The sequence below is a fragment of the Raphanus sativus genome, chromosome 9 (genome assembly GCF_000801105.2).
Source record: "Raphanus sativus cultivar WK10039 chromosome 9, ASM80110v3, whole genome shotgun sequence".
NCBI lineage: Eukaryota > Viridiplantae > Streptophyta > Magnoliopsida > Brassicales > Brassicaceae > Raphanus > Raphanus sativus.
The window spans coordinates 20,566,651-20,585,723 of record NC_079519.1 but is presented as its reverse complement, the minus strand read 5'-3'; the positions used below and the strand labels follow the sequence as shown (position 1 = coordinate 20,585,723).

The 19,073-nt window shown below is 37.1% G+C and overlaps 1 protein-coding gene across 1 annotated transcript; it reads left to right on the top strand.

The window, feature by feature from the left end:
- The first annotated feature begins 576 nt into the window (after positions 1-576).
- On the top strand, positions 577-2,017 carry LOC108832051 (ATP-dependent Clp protease ATP-binding subunit CLPT2, chloroplastic). The gene is made up of 6 exons (XM_056994878.1): positions 577-591; positions 698-993; positions 1,074-1,112; positions 1,188-1,297; positions 1,399-1,578; positions 1,715-2,017. The coding sequence occupies exons 1-6, from the start codon at positions 577-579 to the stop codon at positions 1,870-1,872; spliced, it is 798 nt and encodes a 265-aa protein (XP_056850858.1). The 3' UTR covers positions 1,873-2,017.
- The last annotated feature ends 17,056 nt before the right edge of the window (positions 2,018-19,073 follow it).

Sequence of the window (19,073 nt, the reverse complement as noted above, 5' to 3'; positions counted from 1 at the left end):
TCATGCTCGATCTCCCTAGACATTGACTTAAAAGCATGAAACATTAGTATTTGAAATGCAGCATTCACTACCGTCGTCTTATATAAAGACTTTTATATATATATATATATATCCACATTTTGAATTTTTATTTTTTCTACATAATTGTTTTCACATGTATTGCTACAAAGTTTTTGTACATAATTGCGTGGGATATATTTCGCTTGATTTTACTAGATTATGTTCTTTGTTTTCAATTCACTTAACTGATCATGTTTGAACAACACTATCTAGTAAAATCAAGCGAAATAGAAAGAGAGAGAGAGAGAGAAGATGAACTTCTCTCATGCTTTGTCTCCGTAGTCGTTGACTTATCAGCTAGTAAATGAATCTAAAGAACAGGGGGGAAAAACACATGAAAAACATCAGTATCTGAAATACATGCATTTATTTTCGTCTTATATAAAGACTTTTATATCGACATGTGAACTTTACTTTTTGCGACATAAACTTTTCACATGCCTTTGCTGCAAAGTTGTTCAAAGAAGGATTGACTTTTTTTTTTCTTAAATGTGCCAAAGGATCATGCTCTAGTAAATGGGCCGTTTCAGGGTTTGTTTAAATCTTCACAAGAAACATTATATTTTTCTTTTCGGGCTTTTAAACGTTATGAAAATCAAATTATATAATCAGGAAAATACAAAACGGCGCCGTTTAGGGTCTTCTTCATCCTCCAAGAATCTTCCGTTATCCAAAACACCACTTTCTCAGTCCTTTCTCCGCGACAAAAATGGCTGCTCAATCTTTTACTCTGGCGAACCTAAAGATCGATTCTTTCTACAACCAGAAACTATCTTCTCCATCACACTTCTTCTCCACAAGAAATCCAGTAAAATCCCTGAACCTGACGAATCCATGGATGCGCGGTGATTCTTCTCTCTCTCTCGATTCTCCCGCCTCCGTCTCCTCACGCAGAAAGATCCCAATCGCCGTCGTTTCCAGCTTACCCACCGCGTAGGTTTCTTCGATTTCGTTCATCAATTATAGCTCTCTCTCTCGTCTTCTAACTTATTAGTGCTTGATTTTGATTCCAGGAATCCAGAATCTGCGGTTTCTGATGCGAAGAAGCCCAAGTAAGTGTTGTTAAGGTTGATTTAGGGTTTCTTTAAGAAAGTTGAGGATAATCCGATAATGTAATCATGATGTAGATGGTCATGGAGAGGAATCAAATCATTTGCAATGGGGGAGCTGGAAGCTAGGAAGCTCAAGTATCCCAACACTGGTACTGAATCACTTCTCATGGGTATCTTGGTTGAAGGTACTTTTACTTACTTGTTTTCTTGATTGATATCAAAGTTGTCATCTTGATTGGTGGTATTGGAGTTAAAAAAACTAGGTGTTGAATGTGATGATGAGCAGGGACTAGTTTTACTTCCAAGTTCTTGAGGGCGCATAAGATAACGCTTTACAAAGTCCGTGAAGAAACAGTCAAGTTACTAGGTAAAGCTGATTTGTATTCCTTCAGCCCTGAACATCCTCCTTTAACCCAAGACGCACAAAGAGCTCTTGACTCTGCTGTCAGTCAGAATCTCAAAGCAGGTTTTCTTCTAACTCAAAACCTTAGTGAATGTCTGTTAATCTCTTAGCTACTCTAATCTTGCCGGCAACACACATGTTTTTTGGTTATAAGACAGTGTTAAGTAACATTGTTGTTTCATTGCCTCTATTGTTACAGGTGGTATTGGAGAAATAATGCCAGCCCATATATTGCTGGGAATCTGGTATGAAGTTGAATCTCCTGGTCACAAGATACTGGCAACTCTTGGTTTCACTGATGAAAAAGCTAAAGAGTTAGAGTCCTTTGCCTCTGAATCTGGATTTCTTGATGAATAGTGTGTCTTGTTACATTTATCATCCTCCATTTATGCCATCTTAATTTTCATACTAAACTCTCCAAATTTATGGTTGCAGTTTGCAATAATGTTACTTATCTGTTCATCCTACTGATTCTTAATTTTCACTTCCTTGATTTTGCCTTGCAGACTTAAGTTTAATCTTCTCGTTTTTGCCATTTCTGTCCGCAGCCTTTTTTTTTTACTAGAAACAGTTGCACAATGTAAATGTGGCTACTAATCCTACGGTTATGAACCAACCCATTAAACCTGCTGAAAGGAACCCAAAATTTTAGTTTACGTTTTAGGTTTGTTATCGGTTGTGAACTGATTAGCAAGTTTATAGAATTAAAACTAACTCGGTTATTGGTTTGATGATCGATTAGTTTTATATTCAATTTAATCTAACCAAATTATACCAATTTCTTCCGAATTATTACAAAAATAAAAATTAATCGAACAATATTTACTAATTCAGGATTATTAATATTTTTTGCCACTACTCTTACTTGGTATATTACGTAGAAGACCACTAGACCTACTTATTTTATACTCCTTCCGTTTCACTTTAAGTGATGTTTTAGAATTTTTATTTTATCTCATTTTAAGTGACATTCTCACTGATTTAGGTATAATTTAATATGATTTGAATTTTATGACCAATTACAAAATACTGTACTTTTTTATTATTGGTTAAACTAATTTTATTTAATGTATTTTTATGTTACCAAGATAAACTACACAAAAATATGTGTTTTCTTAATCTATGTGAAATAACCTAAAACATCACATAAAGTGAGACAGAGGGAGTAACAGTTACTCCCTTTGATTATTGTTCGCTTCATAACAAACAAAACATCAATTACTTACTTTTTTTTATCACTATCTATTCCATTTATACTAATTATATTACTTTTTACAAGCAAGATCATCCCATCATATACAGAGTACGATTTCAAACTTATACAATTGTGAATAAAAGGGAAAATTAACGATCACTCTATTGCTAGAATCTCAGTAAGAAAACAAAACGATTATTAAAAACAAAACTGAAGATGATGATTGTAACTGAGACTAAATCAGAAAATAGAAGTAAATAGATAGATACTAAGGGCATGTTTGTTTCTCCATCTGAATAAATCACTTGGATGAAGATGAGAGTTTTGTTTGTTTAGACACTAAAAATGCAACTCATTCAGATGAATCATTCGGATGGCTTTTGGAAATCTAGACTTAATTTTAAAGTCCATTCAAATGAACCAATTTGGATCATTTGAATGGAGATGTTCATTCAAAATGGTATAATGTCTATTATGCCCCTAATGTAATTTACAAATTATAAAACTAAACATAATATCATTTTGTCCCACATAAAAATTGACAAAAGCGCAAAAACATTTTTTCAACCAAAACCAAAAAATTTCGTTTTTCCGCCAAAATTGAAAATCTCGTTTTCTCGCAAAAACGTGTTTCCCGTCAAAACAGCAAAAAGGCGTTTTTCCGCCAAACCGAAAAATCTCATTTTCCTGCCAAAACCGCAAAAATGTGTTTTTCCGCCAAAACCGGAAAAAATCTCGTTTTTCCGCCGCAAAACCGTGTTTTTCCGCCAAAACCACAAAATCTCGTTTTCCCACCAAAACCGAAAAACTCGTTTTCTCGTCAAAACCGAAAAATCTCGTTTTTCCGCCAAAGCAGCAAAAAAGCGTTTTTCCGCCAAAAATGAAAAAAACTCATTTTTCCGTCAAAACCGCAAAAAAACGTGTTTTTCCGCCAAAACCGAAAATCTCGTTTTTCCATCAAAACCGCAAAAACGTGTTTTCCGCCAAAATTAAAAATTTGTATTTTCATACTAAAACCAAAAAATGTGTTTGTCCGCTAAAACCGAGAAATCTTGTTTTCCCGCCCAAACCGCAAAAAAAAAACTTGTTAATTTTTGAAATAATTCTAATGTAAATATATAAAAATAAATAATTAAATGTAATATAGTTAAAAATAATATCAACCATATGATTAAACTAACAAAAGGGTATTTTGGTAATTTGTTTACTAAACTCATTTGAATGGAAATGAAAATAAAAAAACAAACATATGATTCATTTAGATGATCCATCTAGATGAGATATCTGGATGAACAAACAAACATGTACAAAATTCTGAATGAATCATCTAGATAGATCATATAAATGAATCATCTGAATGGAAATGACAAATGGTGAAACAAACAGCCCCAACCTGTAAAACATTTTGATGATGTAATCGATAATGGAACCTCATATATTCAGTTTTGAGGAATAAACAGAGGAACACACCAACGTATGACAATGGACTAGTGCTTTTAGTTGTGAATAGCTAGAAACTGTTAACGTAATGAAGAAGAAAACTATACTGTTTTATTGCTTTTCAACTTGATGGCCAAAGAGACCTCATTACATCATTATATATACAATCTCAGAATTAGGGTAACCTCAGCATACGACAGCACAGCTGTCCAGACACTCAAATCTATGAAACAGTTGCACAATGAATGTGGCTATGAATCAGCCCACTAAACCTGCTGAAAGGAACCCAAAATTTTTAGTTTACGTTTTAGGTTTGTTATCGCACTACAAGAAAACATATATTTAACGAGGGCTATTTTCCTCGTTAATTCCTCGTAAAAGGATATTTACGAGTAATTAACGAGGAAAATTGTTTCGTTGTTTATCGTCCGTCGTAACAAAACTTTCGTCGCCATTTCCTCGTACAATAGCGAGTCTACTATTTCCTCGTAAAGACGAAGTTAATATTTCGTCGTAAGTTCCTCGCCGCTTTTCCTCGTAAATCACTCGCGGGCTTTCCTCGTAGAAACCACGCGGAACACGCGTCGTTACTTACACGTAAGATCCTTGAAAATAAATCCTCGTAAATTCGATGTAACTTCCTTGAAAAGATTCCTCGTGAATTCCACGTAGAGTCCTTGAAATATTTTCCTCGTAAAAACCTCGAAAGGCTTTCCTCGTAAATTCCTCGGAAATCTTTTCATCGTAAATAACTCGTAGAATGCCAATTTTCGAATTAATAAAAATATTATTTGATAAATATAATAATTATTAATTTAATAAAATAAAAGTATTTAAATATTGGGTTTATAAATAAATTTTAAATAAAATTCAGAAGCAACAAAATATTTTATATATAATTAAGTTTTGGATTTTATAATACATAAACCGAAAAAAAAACTAAAAAAACTAAGGCTCGTTCATCGCCTCGTAGAATTTCTTGCTCCTCCTCGTAACATCCTCCTCGTTATGTGTGCCCGATGACTCGCCTGGAATGGGATTTTGTTGTTTCATGTTCCTCAACAAAGCTTCCCATTCCGGATTTGTGGACGCTATAACGTCGATGAAGGCCTCGAGTCCACTCACACGGCTTTTGGTCGCGCCCAGCTCGGAACGCAACTGAGTGACTTCTTCGGTCTGTCTCTGAGCATAAGACGATGTCGCTCTCGGGACATCATTGACGGAACCGATCCCCAACGTACGTCCCTTTTTCTTAGGGACAACCTTAAAAACAAAAAAATTATATTTGTTAGTTAAATTTAAAAGGTAAATTTAATGAATTAATAATTAAAAAGATATAATGTTAAAAATTTTTACCTCCTCGTAAATCTTATCCACTTCAGTTGTGGATAAGGTAACCGGTAATCCGTCGGCGGACTGCTGGGTCAGCTGAGTCTGGCGCTCCTCAACCCGAGCAATTACGTTGTTGTAGATTTGCTCGGACTTGCCATCTAAAAACTGGCCCGCCTTGTTCTTGTGGGTCCGCTCGTAAAGTTCCAGAAGAGTCGGGAGACGTCCCAACTCTTTGGCCTAAAAACATTTAAGAAAATTGTTAGAAATATATTTAATTATATTAAAAATAATAATTAAAAAATTAAATATTTAATTACGTACCATTTGCAAACGGACACCGGCATGGGGTTTTTGGCCCGTAGAGTGTTGCATCGGGCCGTTACCGTGCTCGTCTACCGTGTTACGGGCGGCAGCACAAATGTTTGCGATCCTAATGGAGTTGGGATCCTTCCAGTAACGGATGAGGCCGTCCCAAACATCCGTGGTAAGCTCAGCGGGCTTGCCACGGGTGTACCCCTTGACGATCCAAACACCCTTCCAGTTGCAAACCGTGTCCGACAAGCGAACTTGCGCCTTCTCGTAAAACGCCTTCCTCACTCTCTCACTGACCCCGATGGACCAATGATACTTTTGCTGCAAAAAATAAAATAATAATTGGTTATTAAAAAAATAATAATAATTAATTAATAGAATTACTTACAGCGTAAATCTTGAACCAGGTCTTTCGGATGTAGATCGGCGTCAATTTCCAGTTTGGATGCGCCATGGAGAAGTAACCTTTAATCGTCTCGGTTACATCTGTCGCAAAGCAATTGTCAACCCCAAACCTGGAAAAAAATGAAAATTTAAATTATTTAATGAAGTTATAAATTAAAATAATTATTTAAAAAATGCACTTACGACAAAGTCCCGTCGGGTCTATCGGGGTCTATGATTGGTAAACCAGCTCTGCCTGGCATACCGAGAATATCCTCGACAGTGTACTGCGAGAAGGGAACAGTAGGTGGCACTATGAGATCGGAATGAACAGCGGCGGGGATCTCAGGAGGAGCCATTGGAGGAGGCACCGGAGGAGCCATCGGCTGAGCCATCGGAGGAGGCATCGGCTGAGCCATCGGAGGAGGCATCGGAGGGAAGAAATGCTGAGTCTCGGGAATAGACTCCTGATCCGAAGAACCTGAACCGCCGGCACCTGAAGAAGAACCTGGCGGGTCTAACTGACTACCAGGCTCACCGAATATCTCCCTGTAGTGAGCAGAAAGCATGCGCTGGCGAACCTGCAAAAATATATTTTTTTGAGATTATGATCATCAATAATTAAAAAATCTATCTAACGAACATAAAATCCGTAAACCTATCTAAATTTCCTAAACTAACCACCTAAACTAACCACCTATCTAAATTGTCTAAACTAATTATGGGGGCGAGGAAATTACCATTTTCGGAGGAGAGAGGAATGGGGGAGGAGTTGGAGATGAAATGGGGAGGAAGTGGAGAGGAAGTTGGGAGGAATGGAGAGTGTGAGGTTTGTGCGGTTGTATATATAACTTACGAAGGTCTCGCAATTTTCTCGTAAGTTTACGAGGAATAAGAGGCCCGTGTTCCTGTTCCTCGTAAAATCCACGTAACCTTACGAGGAAATTGCGAGGCCCGTCCCAAATCAAACGATGAAATAGCGAGGCCCGTCTTTCTGTTCCTCGTAAAAGCCTCGTAAGTTACGAGTTATTAACGAGGTTATTTTCTAAACCTCTAAAATCGAAACCCCAAACCTTAAACCCCATCTTTCTTATATTCTACTTCATATATTCATAACATATCTTCTTTTTAACCTCAATATTCTTAACATTTCAAACCTCAAAATTTATAACCACAATTCTTTAACTTCTAATATCAATCTCTTCTTTCTAATATAAACTTATACAAAATCAAATTATTTATTTAAAATTTTTATCTTAATTGCAACAAAAATATAATCCTTTGAAGATTTGAAAATATAATCCTTTGAAGATTTGAAAATATAATCCTTTGAAGATTGAAAATTATAAAATTATTAATGGGGTTTGGAGTTTGGGATTTAAACAAAATAGATAAGAAAGATGGGGTTTGGGGTTTAGGGTTTAGGGGTTTAGACAACATATCTCGTTAAAACCTCGTAAATCCACGAGGAAATAACGAGGAAGTAAAAAAAACAGAAAGCCTCGGTAATTCCACGTAAGCTTACGAGGTCTTTACGACGATTCTGTCTTACGTGGAATTAACGAGGCCCGTGTTTTTCTTTTTTTCTATTTTCCTCGTTATTTCGTCGTAACCTACGAGGAATTAACGAGGTTTGCTTTCTAAACATCTAAAATCAAAAACCCCAAACCTTAAACCCCATCTTTCTTAAATTCTACTTCATATATTCATAACATATATTTCTTTTAACCTCAATATTCTTAACATTTCAAACCTCAAAATTTATAACCACAATTCTTTAACTTCTAATATCAATCTCTTCTTCCTGATTTAAACTTATACAAAATCAAATTATTTATTTAAATTTTTTATCTTGCAACAAAAATATAATCCCTTGAAAATTTAAAAATATAATCTTTTGAAGATTTGAAAATATAATCATTTGAAGATTTGAAAATATAATCTTTTGAAGATTTGAAAATATAATCATTTGAAGATTTGAAAATATAATCTTTTGAAGATTTGAAAATATAATCTTTTGAAGATTTAAAAATATAATCTTTTGAAAATTATAAAATTATTAATGGGGTTTGGAGTTTGGGATTTAGACAAAATAGATAAGAAAGATGGGGTTTGGGGTTTAGGGTTTAGGGGTTTAGACAACATATCTCTTTAAAACCTCGTAAACCCACGAGGAAATAACGAGGAATTAAAAAAAAAACAGGAAGCCTCGTTAATTCCACGTAAGCTTACGAGGTCTTTACGACGATTCTGTCTTACGTGGAATTAACGAGGCCCGTGTTTTTCTTTTTTTCTATTTTCCTCGTTATTTCGTCGTAACCTACGAGGAATTAACGAGGTTTGCTTTCTAAACGCTTAAAATCAAAAACCCCAAACCACAAACACCATCTTTCCTATCTTCTACTCTTCATATTCCAATCCCAAACCTCAATCTTTTATTTTTCATTCAAAACCTCAAACCTCAATATTTTTTTTTCTTTATAATTGAATCACATGCATTAAGTCTGAAAATCAATCATATTAAAACACAAATACATCAATCGAATACATTTTCGTCATCACTAGAAACATCATCATTTTCATTAAACTCGTCTTCAACAGCTTCGTCTGTGCCATCGTCGGTAAGATCTTCATACTCATGATTATGCGGATCAATGAGAAGAATGTCATCAATTTGTTGTTCAGGTTCCTCGACTTCATTTATCTGTTCTTCTTGCAATGGTGGTTCTTCTCCACTAATGATTCGTCCTCGAGGTGTAACTTTGATCACGGATAACCAATTTATTCCCGATTCTCTCATCCGAGGGTATGGAAGGTAGCTAACTTGATCTGCTTGTGAAGCTAAGATGAAAGGCTCGAATTTGTTGTACCTGAAAATAAAGAAAACATAGAAGTAAGCTTATTCTGCTCATGTATGCCAAATAAAGAATTTGTTGTACCTTCGTCCACCATTGACATCAACTACACCGAATTTGTTAAACCGAACACCTCTGTTGACGACGGGGTCAAACCACTCACATTTGAAGAGGACGCATTTCAGCTTCAATATCCCTGGAAATTCCACTTCGATAATCTCTGTCAAGATACCGTAGAAATCGGTTTCCCCTTTCACACATATTCCATAGTTACTGGTCGTCCGCTGTCTACCATACTCATATGTGTGAAAAGTATAGCCTCGTGTGAAATACATCTGTGAAGTGGTGACCTTTACATGTGGAGATTGAATTACTTCATGTAACCACTTAGGATAATCTGCATCGTCGTCAAAATCAACCTGCAAAAACAAAGTGAACGTTAAAATACAAATCATTTATGAATAAAGAGTTTGAGTTAATACCTGACTCTTCAACCACTTTATAAAGTGTTGATCTTTCCTTTTGTCTACGTCAGTTGTGGATATACCAGGAAATGTTTCTTCGACTTGTGAAACAAATAGGCTGTAAAATCACATTTTATATTAGTTAATATTTGGCAATTATATATATGTGTTAATTTATACGTGTCCATTTATGTTACCTTTCAAAATAACGAATCAATGGATCCTCACAATTGAGTAGAATATAGGTGTGTGCACTATAAGCGTCTTCTTCACTCGACTACCAAACCTCTTTTGATTTCCCACCCAGTCGCCCAATCTGGCTAAAGATGTCTGGAACACCAGCAACTGCGTATGTTGGCGCGACACCACCATCATCATATCTCCTTGGAGCTCTTTTCCGAGTACGTACTTTTGACGCAAAGTAGTACGATGTGAAGTGAGAAGTTTCTTCCGTCAAACTTCCAGCAATTATAGAACCTTCAACCTTTGCAAGGTTCTTTGCTTTACCCTTCAAATATTTCATGGTTCGCTCATACTGATACATCCATCCGTAATGTACAGGTCCACGAAGCAATGCCTCATATGGGAGGTGGACAACTAGATGCTACATTACGTCAAAAAACCCAGGAGGAAATATCTTCTCCAAGTTGCACAATAAGATGGGAATGTTCTCTTGAAGCTGTTCCACGACTTCTACTTTAAGGGTGCGGGTGCTCAGATCCCTGAAAAATGCTCAAATGCCTTGTATATTCCAAAAACAATTATACACATATTAGTCATATATATTTCAAACTAAATCATTATATATAAAATAACTGCAATATATAATATAGTACCTGCAAGTGCTTCATGTACGTTTGTAGGAAGTAGCTCCGCAAAAGCAAAGGGAAGTAGTCGTTGCATAAAGACATGACAGTCATGACTCTTCATCCCGGAGAACTTTTGACCATTTTCAACGCATCTAGACAGATTTGAAACATACCCATCGGGGAATTTCACTTCTGATGCTACCCAGTTGAACAACACCGACTTTTTTTCTGAAGACAATCTGAATATCGGAACAGGAACTTGCCCATTGCTGTTTATATGTAACTCGCTTCTTGAGCAAATATCCGGCAAGTTTAACCTCGATTTTATGTTGTCTTTTGTCTTCCCCGGGACATTCAATATTGTATTCATGATGTTCTCAAAGAAATTCTTCTCTATATGCATCACATCGAGGTTGTGGCGCAGAAGAAGATCCTTCCAATATGGCAACTCCCAAAATATACTCTTCTTGTGCCAGTTGTGATGAACACCGTAAGAATCAAGCATATTAGGGGGAACATGCCAATTACCACCACGAGGAACTGTTTCCAAAGCTCCATAGTAATCGAGTTGCTTTTCAGTTTCTTCTCCAGTTAAATATGGAGGAGGAGTGTCTCTCACAACCCTTTTGTGCCTAAACAATGTCTTGTTTCTTCGGTACAGATGGCCAATGGGAAGAAATCTACGATGACAATCGAACCAAATTGTCTTCCTCTCATTCTTCAGTTGAAACGCATCTGTCGCTCCATTACAATATGGACAAGCTAATCTCCCATGTGTAGTCCATCCCGACAACATCCCATAGGCAGGAAAGTCACTTATGGTCCACAAAAGCATCGCTCGCATCGTGAAATTTGTCTTCGTTGAGCAGTCATACGTCCTCTCCCCTGTTGACCACAAATCCTTCAACTCTTTTATCAGTGGTTGCAGGAAAACATCCAGCGACCTTTTAGGATGTTTCGGACCAGGTATTAATATGGTCAAGAATAGCAACTCCCATTGCATGCACATCTCCGGTGGCAGGTTGTATGGTGTAAGAAAGACTGGCCACAATGAATATTGTCTCTCTGACATTCCGAATGGATTAAATCCATCTGTGCATAATCCTAAATACACATTCCGAATATTGCTAGCGAATTCCGGATATACTTTGTTAAAATGTTTCCAGGCTCTTGCATCTGATGGATGTGTCATCTCACCATCCGTCTGAGTATGCTCGGCATGCCATCTCATCTTTCCAGCAGTCTGCTCTGATTGGTACAATCTTTTCAATCTGTCTGTAATTGGTAGGTACCACATCCTTTGGTACGGTACCCTATTACGTCCCCGTCCTTGCGGCTTGAATCGTGGCTTCTTGCAGAATCGACATTCTTCTAACTTCTCATCATTTCCCCAGTAGATCATGCAGTTGTCGATGCAAACATCTATCATCTCCGAAGGCAACCTTAGACTATAAACCAGTTTCTGAATCTCATAATAAGAATCAGCAGACACATTGTCTTCCGGCAAATACTCTTTAAACAAGTCTGCCCATTCATTCATGCAACTTTCAGGTAGATTGTGATCAGTTTTAATATTCATCATTCTAGCAGCCAACGACAATTTAGAGAGACCTTCTCTACAACCACTGTAAAGTGGTTGATTCGCCGCATTTAACATTTCATAAAACTTTTTTGCATCTATGTTAGGTTCTTCATCTTCATCATGAGCTACGAATGCATCAGTTACCATATCATGAACCCTATCAAAATCTACCATCTGCTCCTCCTGATGGTAACTATGTTCATTATGCAAATGATGAGCAACCGGTTCTTCCTGAAAATTGCTATTACTACTACTATCTTCATTCTGATCATAATTATTATAACCTTCTCCATGTTGAAACCAGATATAGTAATTTGGCGTGAAACCTCTATTTATTAAATGCTTCCAAACATTTTCACGATTTGCCAATTTCGAATTGTTGCATTTCCGACATGGACAGAACATCTTACCGCTTTCTAGGGCGAGCGGTGTGGAATCTGCTTGATGCATAAATGTCTCCAGTCCCGCAATGTATTCTTTCGTCACTCTCTCGTTAGCATCTCTATGCATATACATCCACCTCCGCAACTCGTAGACATTCCCGGAGCCTGACATTTTTTTCCTTTCACGTTTTTCTTTTTTTTCTTGTTGGTGTGTTTAAAATGATGTTGAAACTTCCATATTTATAGATAATTTTCGAATCTGGTAGTTGAAGTTTTGCGATGAATTTGCGAGGAACAGGTAGGTAGCCAAAAAAAACGTGATTCAAAATTCGTCGTTAAGTTCACGTATATCATTTCCTCGTAAAGGTGACGTAATCTTACGTTGATTTAACGAGGAAAGTGTATTTCCTCTTTTCCTCGTAAAGATAATGCAATCTTTACGTGGTCTTTACGAGGAAAGTGTATTTCCTCTTTCCTCGTTAAGACCACCTAAAGTTACGTTGGTTTTACGACGAAATATTGTCTTCGTTATTTTACGAGGAAATAACGAGGTTTACTTCTTTCTTTGTAATTTCCTCGTCGTAAAGTTACGAGGATTATATTTCCTCGTTAATTTTCCTCGCCAAAGTACTGTTTTCTTGTAGTGTCGGTTGTGAACTGATTAGCAAGTTTATAAAATTAACTCGGTTATTAGTTCGATGATCGGTTAGTTTTATATGTTTTCAATTTATTCTAACCAAATATACTAATTTCTACCGAACTATTACAAAATAAAAATTAATCGAATAATCTAAACTATTAAGGCTGAAGTACATTTTGTACTTAACCATTTTTTCTTAATGTTTACAAAAAATGCCATTGAAATAATACAGTGTCGTTTCGTATGATTAATAAACCAGCAGCTTAAATTTGACCTACCTTACTTTTTTTTTAATCTCGAAACAAAACCGGACAGAACATTAGAGCATCTCCATTAGCAAACACATAGGACGCGAATTCCAAGACCAAAAAAGTAATTTTTTAATTCTTTTTGATGTTTAAAAAAAAAAAAGTTGAACCAATCGCGGGCCGCCACGTGGCGTGGGGGCCCGCGAAACAGTTAAGAGACAGGTTCCCTAGGAAGGGATTCGGCGAGACTGATTTATATTTTTGTGTGAGTCCCATAATTATTTTAATATTTTTTTTTTGTAAAAAGTTAAGAACTTGGGCTTTAAAACCCTTGATGGAGATGGCCTTACATAGTCCCCACCTGCATTGCTTTGTGTCAATATATTACTAAATAGACCAGAACATTAAACTAACGGGATTTTGGTCTTAACTTTAACACAAAATTTAGGCCCAATCTTTTTCGGAGTCCATTTTTTAATTAATTTTTTATCTATATTATTAAAACTAAAGTACAAACTAATTTTAAAAATATATTTGTTTGAAAACATGGACAACAATTTTAAAAAAAATAGATTTGTTTGAAAACATGAATAGAAATCTTAAAAATATATTATGTTGTTTGTAAATATAGATAATAAAATTTTTAAGAAAAAAATGAATTAATATTATTAAAAACATTTGAAAATCTACTATATTATGAGAAACAATCTATTTGGGTTAACTTTAAAATATTCGAAAATGAGCTAATCTAATTATCTAAAAATATCATTTGTCTAAAATAATCATAATCAAAATTTAAATTTTTTATATATATTCAAATAAAAATAATAATTTAAAGTTGATTTATATAAAAACTGATTCAAAATGTACATATTTAAAAAAAAATACTAAAATATTTCCCAATAACCATTATTAAAAATATTTTCAATATATATAAGAAAAATACAATACATAGTCAAATTTCATACCAACTTAAATTATGGTATTTATATTTCACACTAAAATTTTAAAATATAATATATGTGATTATTTATATGATAGTACGTATAAAATAATTAATTATTTGTTTGTTCTGTTTTCAAAGAAAAAAAATAAATTGTGAATTATCGATGGCTGGTGATAAAATCATGCATGCGCAACCTGAAGTTTTAGGTATATGTGAGAAATTCTTGGATACGAGTTTTGTTTTCGATTGATGAAAAACATATATCCCCAATAATTGTTTCTTTGTTTCTAGCTATTGATGAAACCAATGGATACTTGAACGATCAATTATGGAAGTTGTGTGCTGGACCACTGTTTGATACTCCAGAAATTGGAGAGAAAGTATATTACTTTCCTCAAACATTGAATTGTACATAATAGTCGTTGTGGATGTTGTTGATATGGACAACGACCGGGAGATTTTTGATATGTTTTCTATCAGTTTGATAAGGACAGTGGTTGAGAAAATTTTAATATGTTCATGGACAATTCTTGTGAACAGATTCATGTAAACAAAGTTCGTCTTGACAGATCCGTACAGATATGATCGCGTGGACAAGTTGATGTCAGACCTTAATTAGACCATCCTGGGAAGTGAATTCGTGCTACAATCAAGGGTCCTTGTTGGGGTCAAAAACGGTCACAACGAAATTAACTTTCGAAAATATTCTTCGAAAAAGATAATTCTCGTAAAAATTGCTTGAACTAATTTTTACGATAAAATTCTTGAATAGATTTGTCCGCAGCATCAAAACAAGCTCCAATGGTTCGTGTTGACGACGAAGTTAGTATCAAAACATTCGATAAAAATAAACGTCTTAAGAATTTCTACGTTTTCAAGGAAAACTTATACGAAAAACTTATACGAAAAACTTGCGGGAAAATCTTGTTTTAAAAACAACGATTTCTTAAATCAACGATTTGAGAAAATCAACGATTTCTTAAATCAACGATTTCTTAAAATCAACGATTTCTTAAATTTAAGATTCCTTAAAAATCGTCTCCTTGAAAAAGGTTCCGCGACTAAACAAAATTCTCGTTAAAACACGATCATCGGAGATAACAAAAAGATCGTTAAACCACGAGGATGCGGCATTGCAATCGCGGAACAACCAAGGGGTCATACGAAGCTCGGTCGCTGGAAACAAGCTCGGTCGATACGAAGCGACCGAGCTCACCAGACCCGTCTCGGCGAGGGCTTCGATTTGATATCTTGATCGTTTTCTGGGTCCTCACGGTTTGAGAGAACGGCCTCTTTGAAGTTCAAGGCAGATTCCTTAAAATCTTGTTTTAAGACAATGATTCTTCCTAATCAACGATTTAAGAAATCAACGATTTCTTAAAAAACGACGATTTCTTAATCAACGACTTAAGAAATCAACGATTTCTTAATCAACGACTTGAGAAATCAGCGATTTAAGAAAGTAACGATTTCTTAAAGTCAAACGTAACTTTGTTATCAAAGGACCAAACCTCCGCAAACAAGCATCCTAAGAGAATCGTAGCTTTGCGATAGGTTCAAACACTTGGATAACGGACCTCAGACCACAGCATAAACCCGAGAGCTCGGTTGCTATAGCAAACGGATCACGAAACCACGCTCGGTCGCTATAGCAACCGAGCCTCGGATGCGGCTCGGTCGCTAAAGCGACCGAGCTGCGGATAGATCTCGGTCGCTATAGCGACCGAGCTGCGGAAAGATCTCGGTCGCTATAGCGACCGAGCTGCGGATAAAGTTTGGTCGCTATAGCGATCGAGCGTTCGTACATCGATCATTCTCCGAAACGTCTAAAGTATTCCGAAACGACGATACAACATAAAGCTATGCATTCTCGACTATCCGTATAGCCGTTCTCCGCAACTCACGACTATCCGTTTCTTGATCTCTCGATCAAATGGAATCGTCCGTTTGGTTTACGATAAAACCGCGGAAACTTAACCTTATCGGAGAAATCGTAAAAACGTCTCAAATCAAATATATGGCCCAAAGGGGTCATAAACATGATTCGAGGCCCACTTACGATTTCTTAAAAACCCATAAACCTTATGACGGTTTATGCTTGGAGGATAAGCATCAGTTTCCGCGGAAAAAAATGGAAACTTTCCGCAGATAATCATGAAGATCGGAAAAATGGAATATTCCCATTTTTCGACTATGACGGCTTAAAGGCAAAAGGGGGAAGCGTAAACCGACCCTGGAAGAAGTATATAAGGAGTTCAAGGCGAGAGACATAGATGCATCACTTTTCCAGAGCAACTTAGCACTTAGAGCAATTTATGCAACTTTCCGTTTTTCTTTTTCGACCTGCTACTCAATTAGGTTTAGCCACCTTCGGGTATTAGAACTAGGATCTCGCCGACAGCTCTCGTAGCCGAAGCACGTTACCTTGTTGTTGTCAAGCTCATACGCAGATTCGGAATAAAATCCTTCTTGCTCTTTTTTACGATTTTTATTTTATTTTTCCGTTATTGTCGTGTTCTGATTGCTTGACGTGTGGTTTCTCAGAAATCCGGGACCTCTGGGAAATTAGGGTTTTCCTACTTTCTTAAAATATACGAAATATTGACGATGCGAATTTCGGTTCCCACAGTTTGGCGCTAGAAGGAGGGGAGTACGGATCAATCTTACTCACGACCAGCTCACGCTCAACCAGATATGACTAACGACGATTTAGCGAACTTGCAAACTCCTCTAAACGGAGCACCAAATGACGTCTTGAACACTCCAGCAGCGGATGTTTCCGCGGCCAACGCACCTGCTAACGCCGCGTCGCTCGACGAGTTCAAGAAGCTGCTTTCCGCCTACGAAAAGAGGTCGGAAGAGCAGCATAAACTCTTTGAATCCTCTTCGAAACGCTTTTCGTTATAGTGACCCAGCCCCAAGATGAGTCCTCCTCTGCATTCTCCTTTGAATCTTCTTCGAAATGCTTTTCGTTTCGTCTCAATCGGAGTTTCCGTTGAGATTTTACGACGAAAACAAGTTGGACTCGTCTTGGCTTCCTTTCACTCGCTATAGCGACCGAGATGACATCGTCACTCGCTATAGCGACCGATCAGGCCTCAAAGGAGTCCTCCTTTGTGTTCTCCTTTGATTCCTCTTCGAAACGCTTTTTGTTTCGTCTCAATCGGAGTTTACGTTAAGATTTTACGACGAAAACAAGTTAGACTCGTCTTGACTCCCTTTCACTCGCTATAGCGACCGAGATGACATCGTCACTCGCTATAGCGACCGGCCAGGCCTCAAAGGAGTCCTCCTTTGTATTCTCCTAGGATTCCTCTTCGAATCGCTTTTCGTTTCGTCTCAATCGGAGTTTCCGTTGAGATTTTACGACGAAAACAAATTGGACTCGTGTTGGCTCCCTTTCACTCGCTATAGCGACCGAGTTGACAACATCACTCGCTATAGCGACCGGTCAGGCCTCAAAGGAGTCCTCCTTTGTGTTCTCCTTTGATTCCTCTTCGAAACACTTTTCGTTTCATCTCAATCGGAGTTTCCGTTGAGATTTTACGACAAAAACAAGTGGGACTCGTCTCGGCTTGCTGTCACTCGCTGGCGCCGGGCGGCCAGACCGACGTCACGGTCCTGGGCGCCGGGCTGCGAGTCTTTTAGCAAGTTCGACTGATTCCTCGTGAAACCATCCCGACACTAGTCCAATCACGTACTTTGCATCCTCGCTCGAAGCCACGTAGTGCAAATTCTTAAAACCGTGAATCTAAAACCCCCATTTCATTTCGATCAGAAAGATCGGGAAAGTTACGAAAAAACTCGGAAGGTCCGGCTAACGAATGGATTGCAATTCATCGTATAAAACGATTACGGTTACTCTAAAACACCAATCATCTTAACTATACGTGGAATTGGGATTCATTCGGAAGACCGATACCATTACCATACTTCTTCCGAACAACTCTTTCGAGAAACTCCCGTTGCGAATGTGGTTTGTCTTGACTCTGTGGAGTGATTTCTATAAAATCACTCGAAACTTAAAACGGTTAACGAAGACTAAACAAAGCCAAGACGAGAGATCGTATCCCTCATTGCTAAGACGTTTTCTGACACCTAAGATTTCGCTCGTTGCGGACTCTCGACTTTTGTCTACTAATCTTACTTTCGGAAAACTACTCAAAACTCCTTCGGATCAATCCCACGGAAACGAGAAAGTTTATGATTAAGATTAGTCACCAAAATTACACCTCACCGCAGCTAGGGATCCGGTATTAAAATTCGATAACTTTTACGAAACACCTTTCGTAAGACAAAACTCGACAAATATTTCATGAGAAATATTTTGTACAATTAAACTCGACAACAATTTTACGAAACGACTTCCGTAAAATTAACTCGGCAGCAGTTGTGAAATAACTGTGGAAAAATAAAAGCTCGACAGCTCTTTAGGAAACAGCTTTCGTAAGATCAAGTTTGGCCATATTTTACGAAACATCATTCATAAAGCCAAACAATATTGTATCTGGAACATAACCAGTTAACTCGCAACCTGACGAACTGAGAGCCTCACTCGAGTGACGCCTTGTCCATTGACCCGTCTTTCCAAAACGCCCCTCTTTGTCTACGTCTCCTTCCTTTGGTTCAACGATTTCGTAAAATTCATTCGATGCATAAAACACAAAGTGATTTTACCAGATTCTGCCACGTTGAGTCGAAAAGCATCTATTCATAACGTTGATAGACTTTTCAACAATATACAAAGCGCACCTGACCAGGTCAATGATACCCCAGAGATACGAAGAAACGAGGACGAACTTGGACATTGATATCCCTTCCTCATTCCGATATTCTCGAAAACCAATTCATATGAAATTCGGTGACTCACTTTTCGAAGTCCTTTGACGTTGAATCGAAAGTGGCCATTCCTAAACGCATAATAAACTTTCGATAAAGTCAGAAGAAAAGAGGAAAAGAAGAAGGAAG

What these genes read in the sequence shown, in the direction of transcription:
- LOC108832051 (XM_056994878.1), top strand. An exon ending in GTTTCCAGCTTACCCACCGC is followed by an intron (nt 994 to 1,073) that starts GTAGGTTTCTTC and finishes TTTTGATTCCAG; the next exon opens with GAATCCAGAATCTGCGGTTT. An exon ending in CAGTCAGAATCTCAAAGCAG is followed by an intron (nt 1,579 to 1,714) that starts GTTTTCTTCTAA and finishes CTATTGTTACAG; the next exon opens with GTGGTATTGGAGAAATAATG.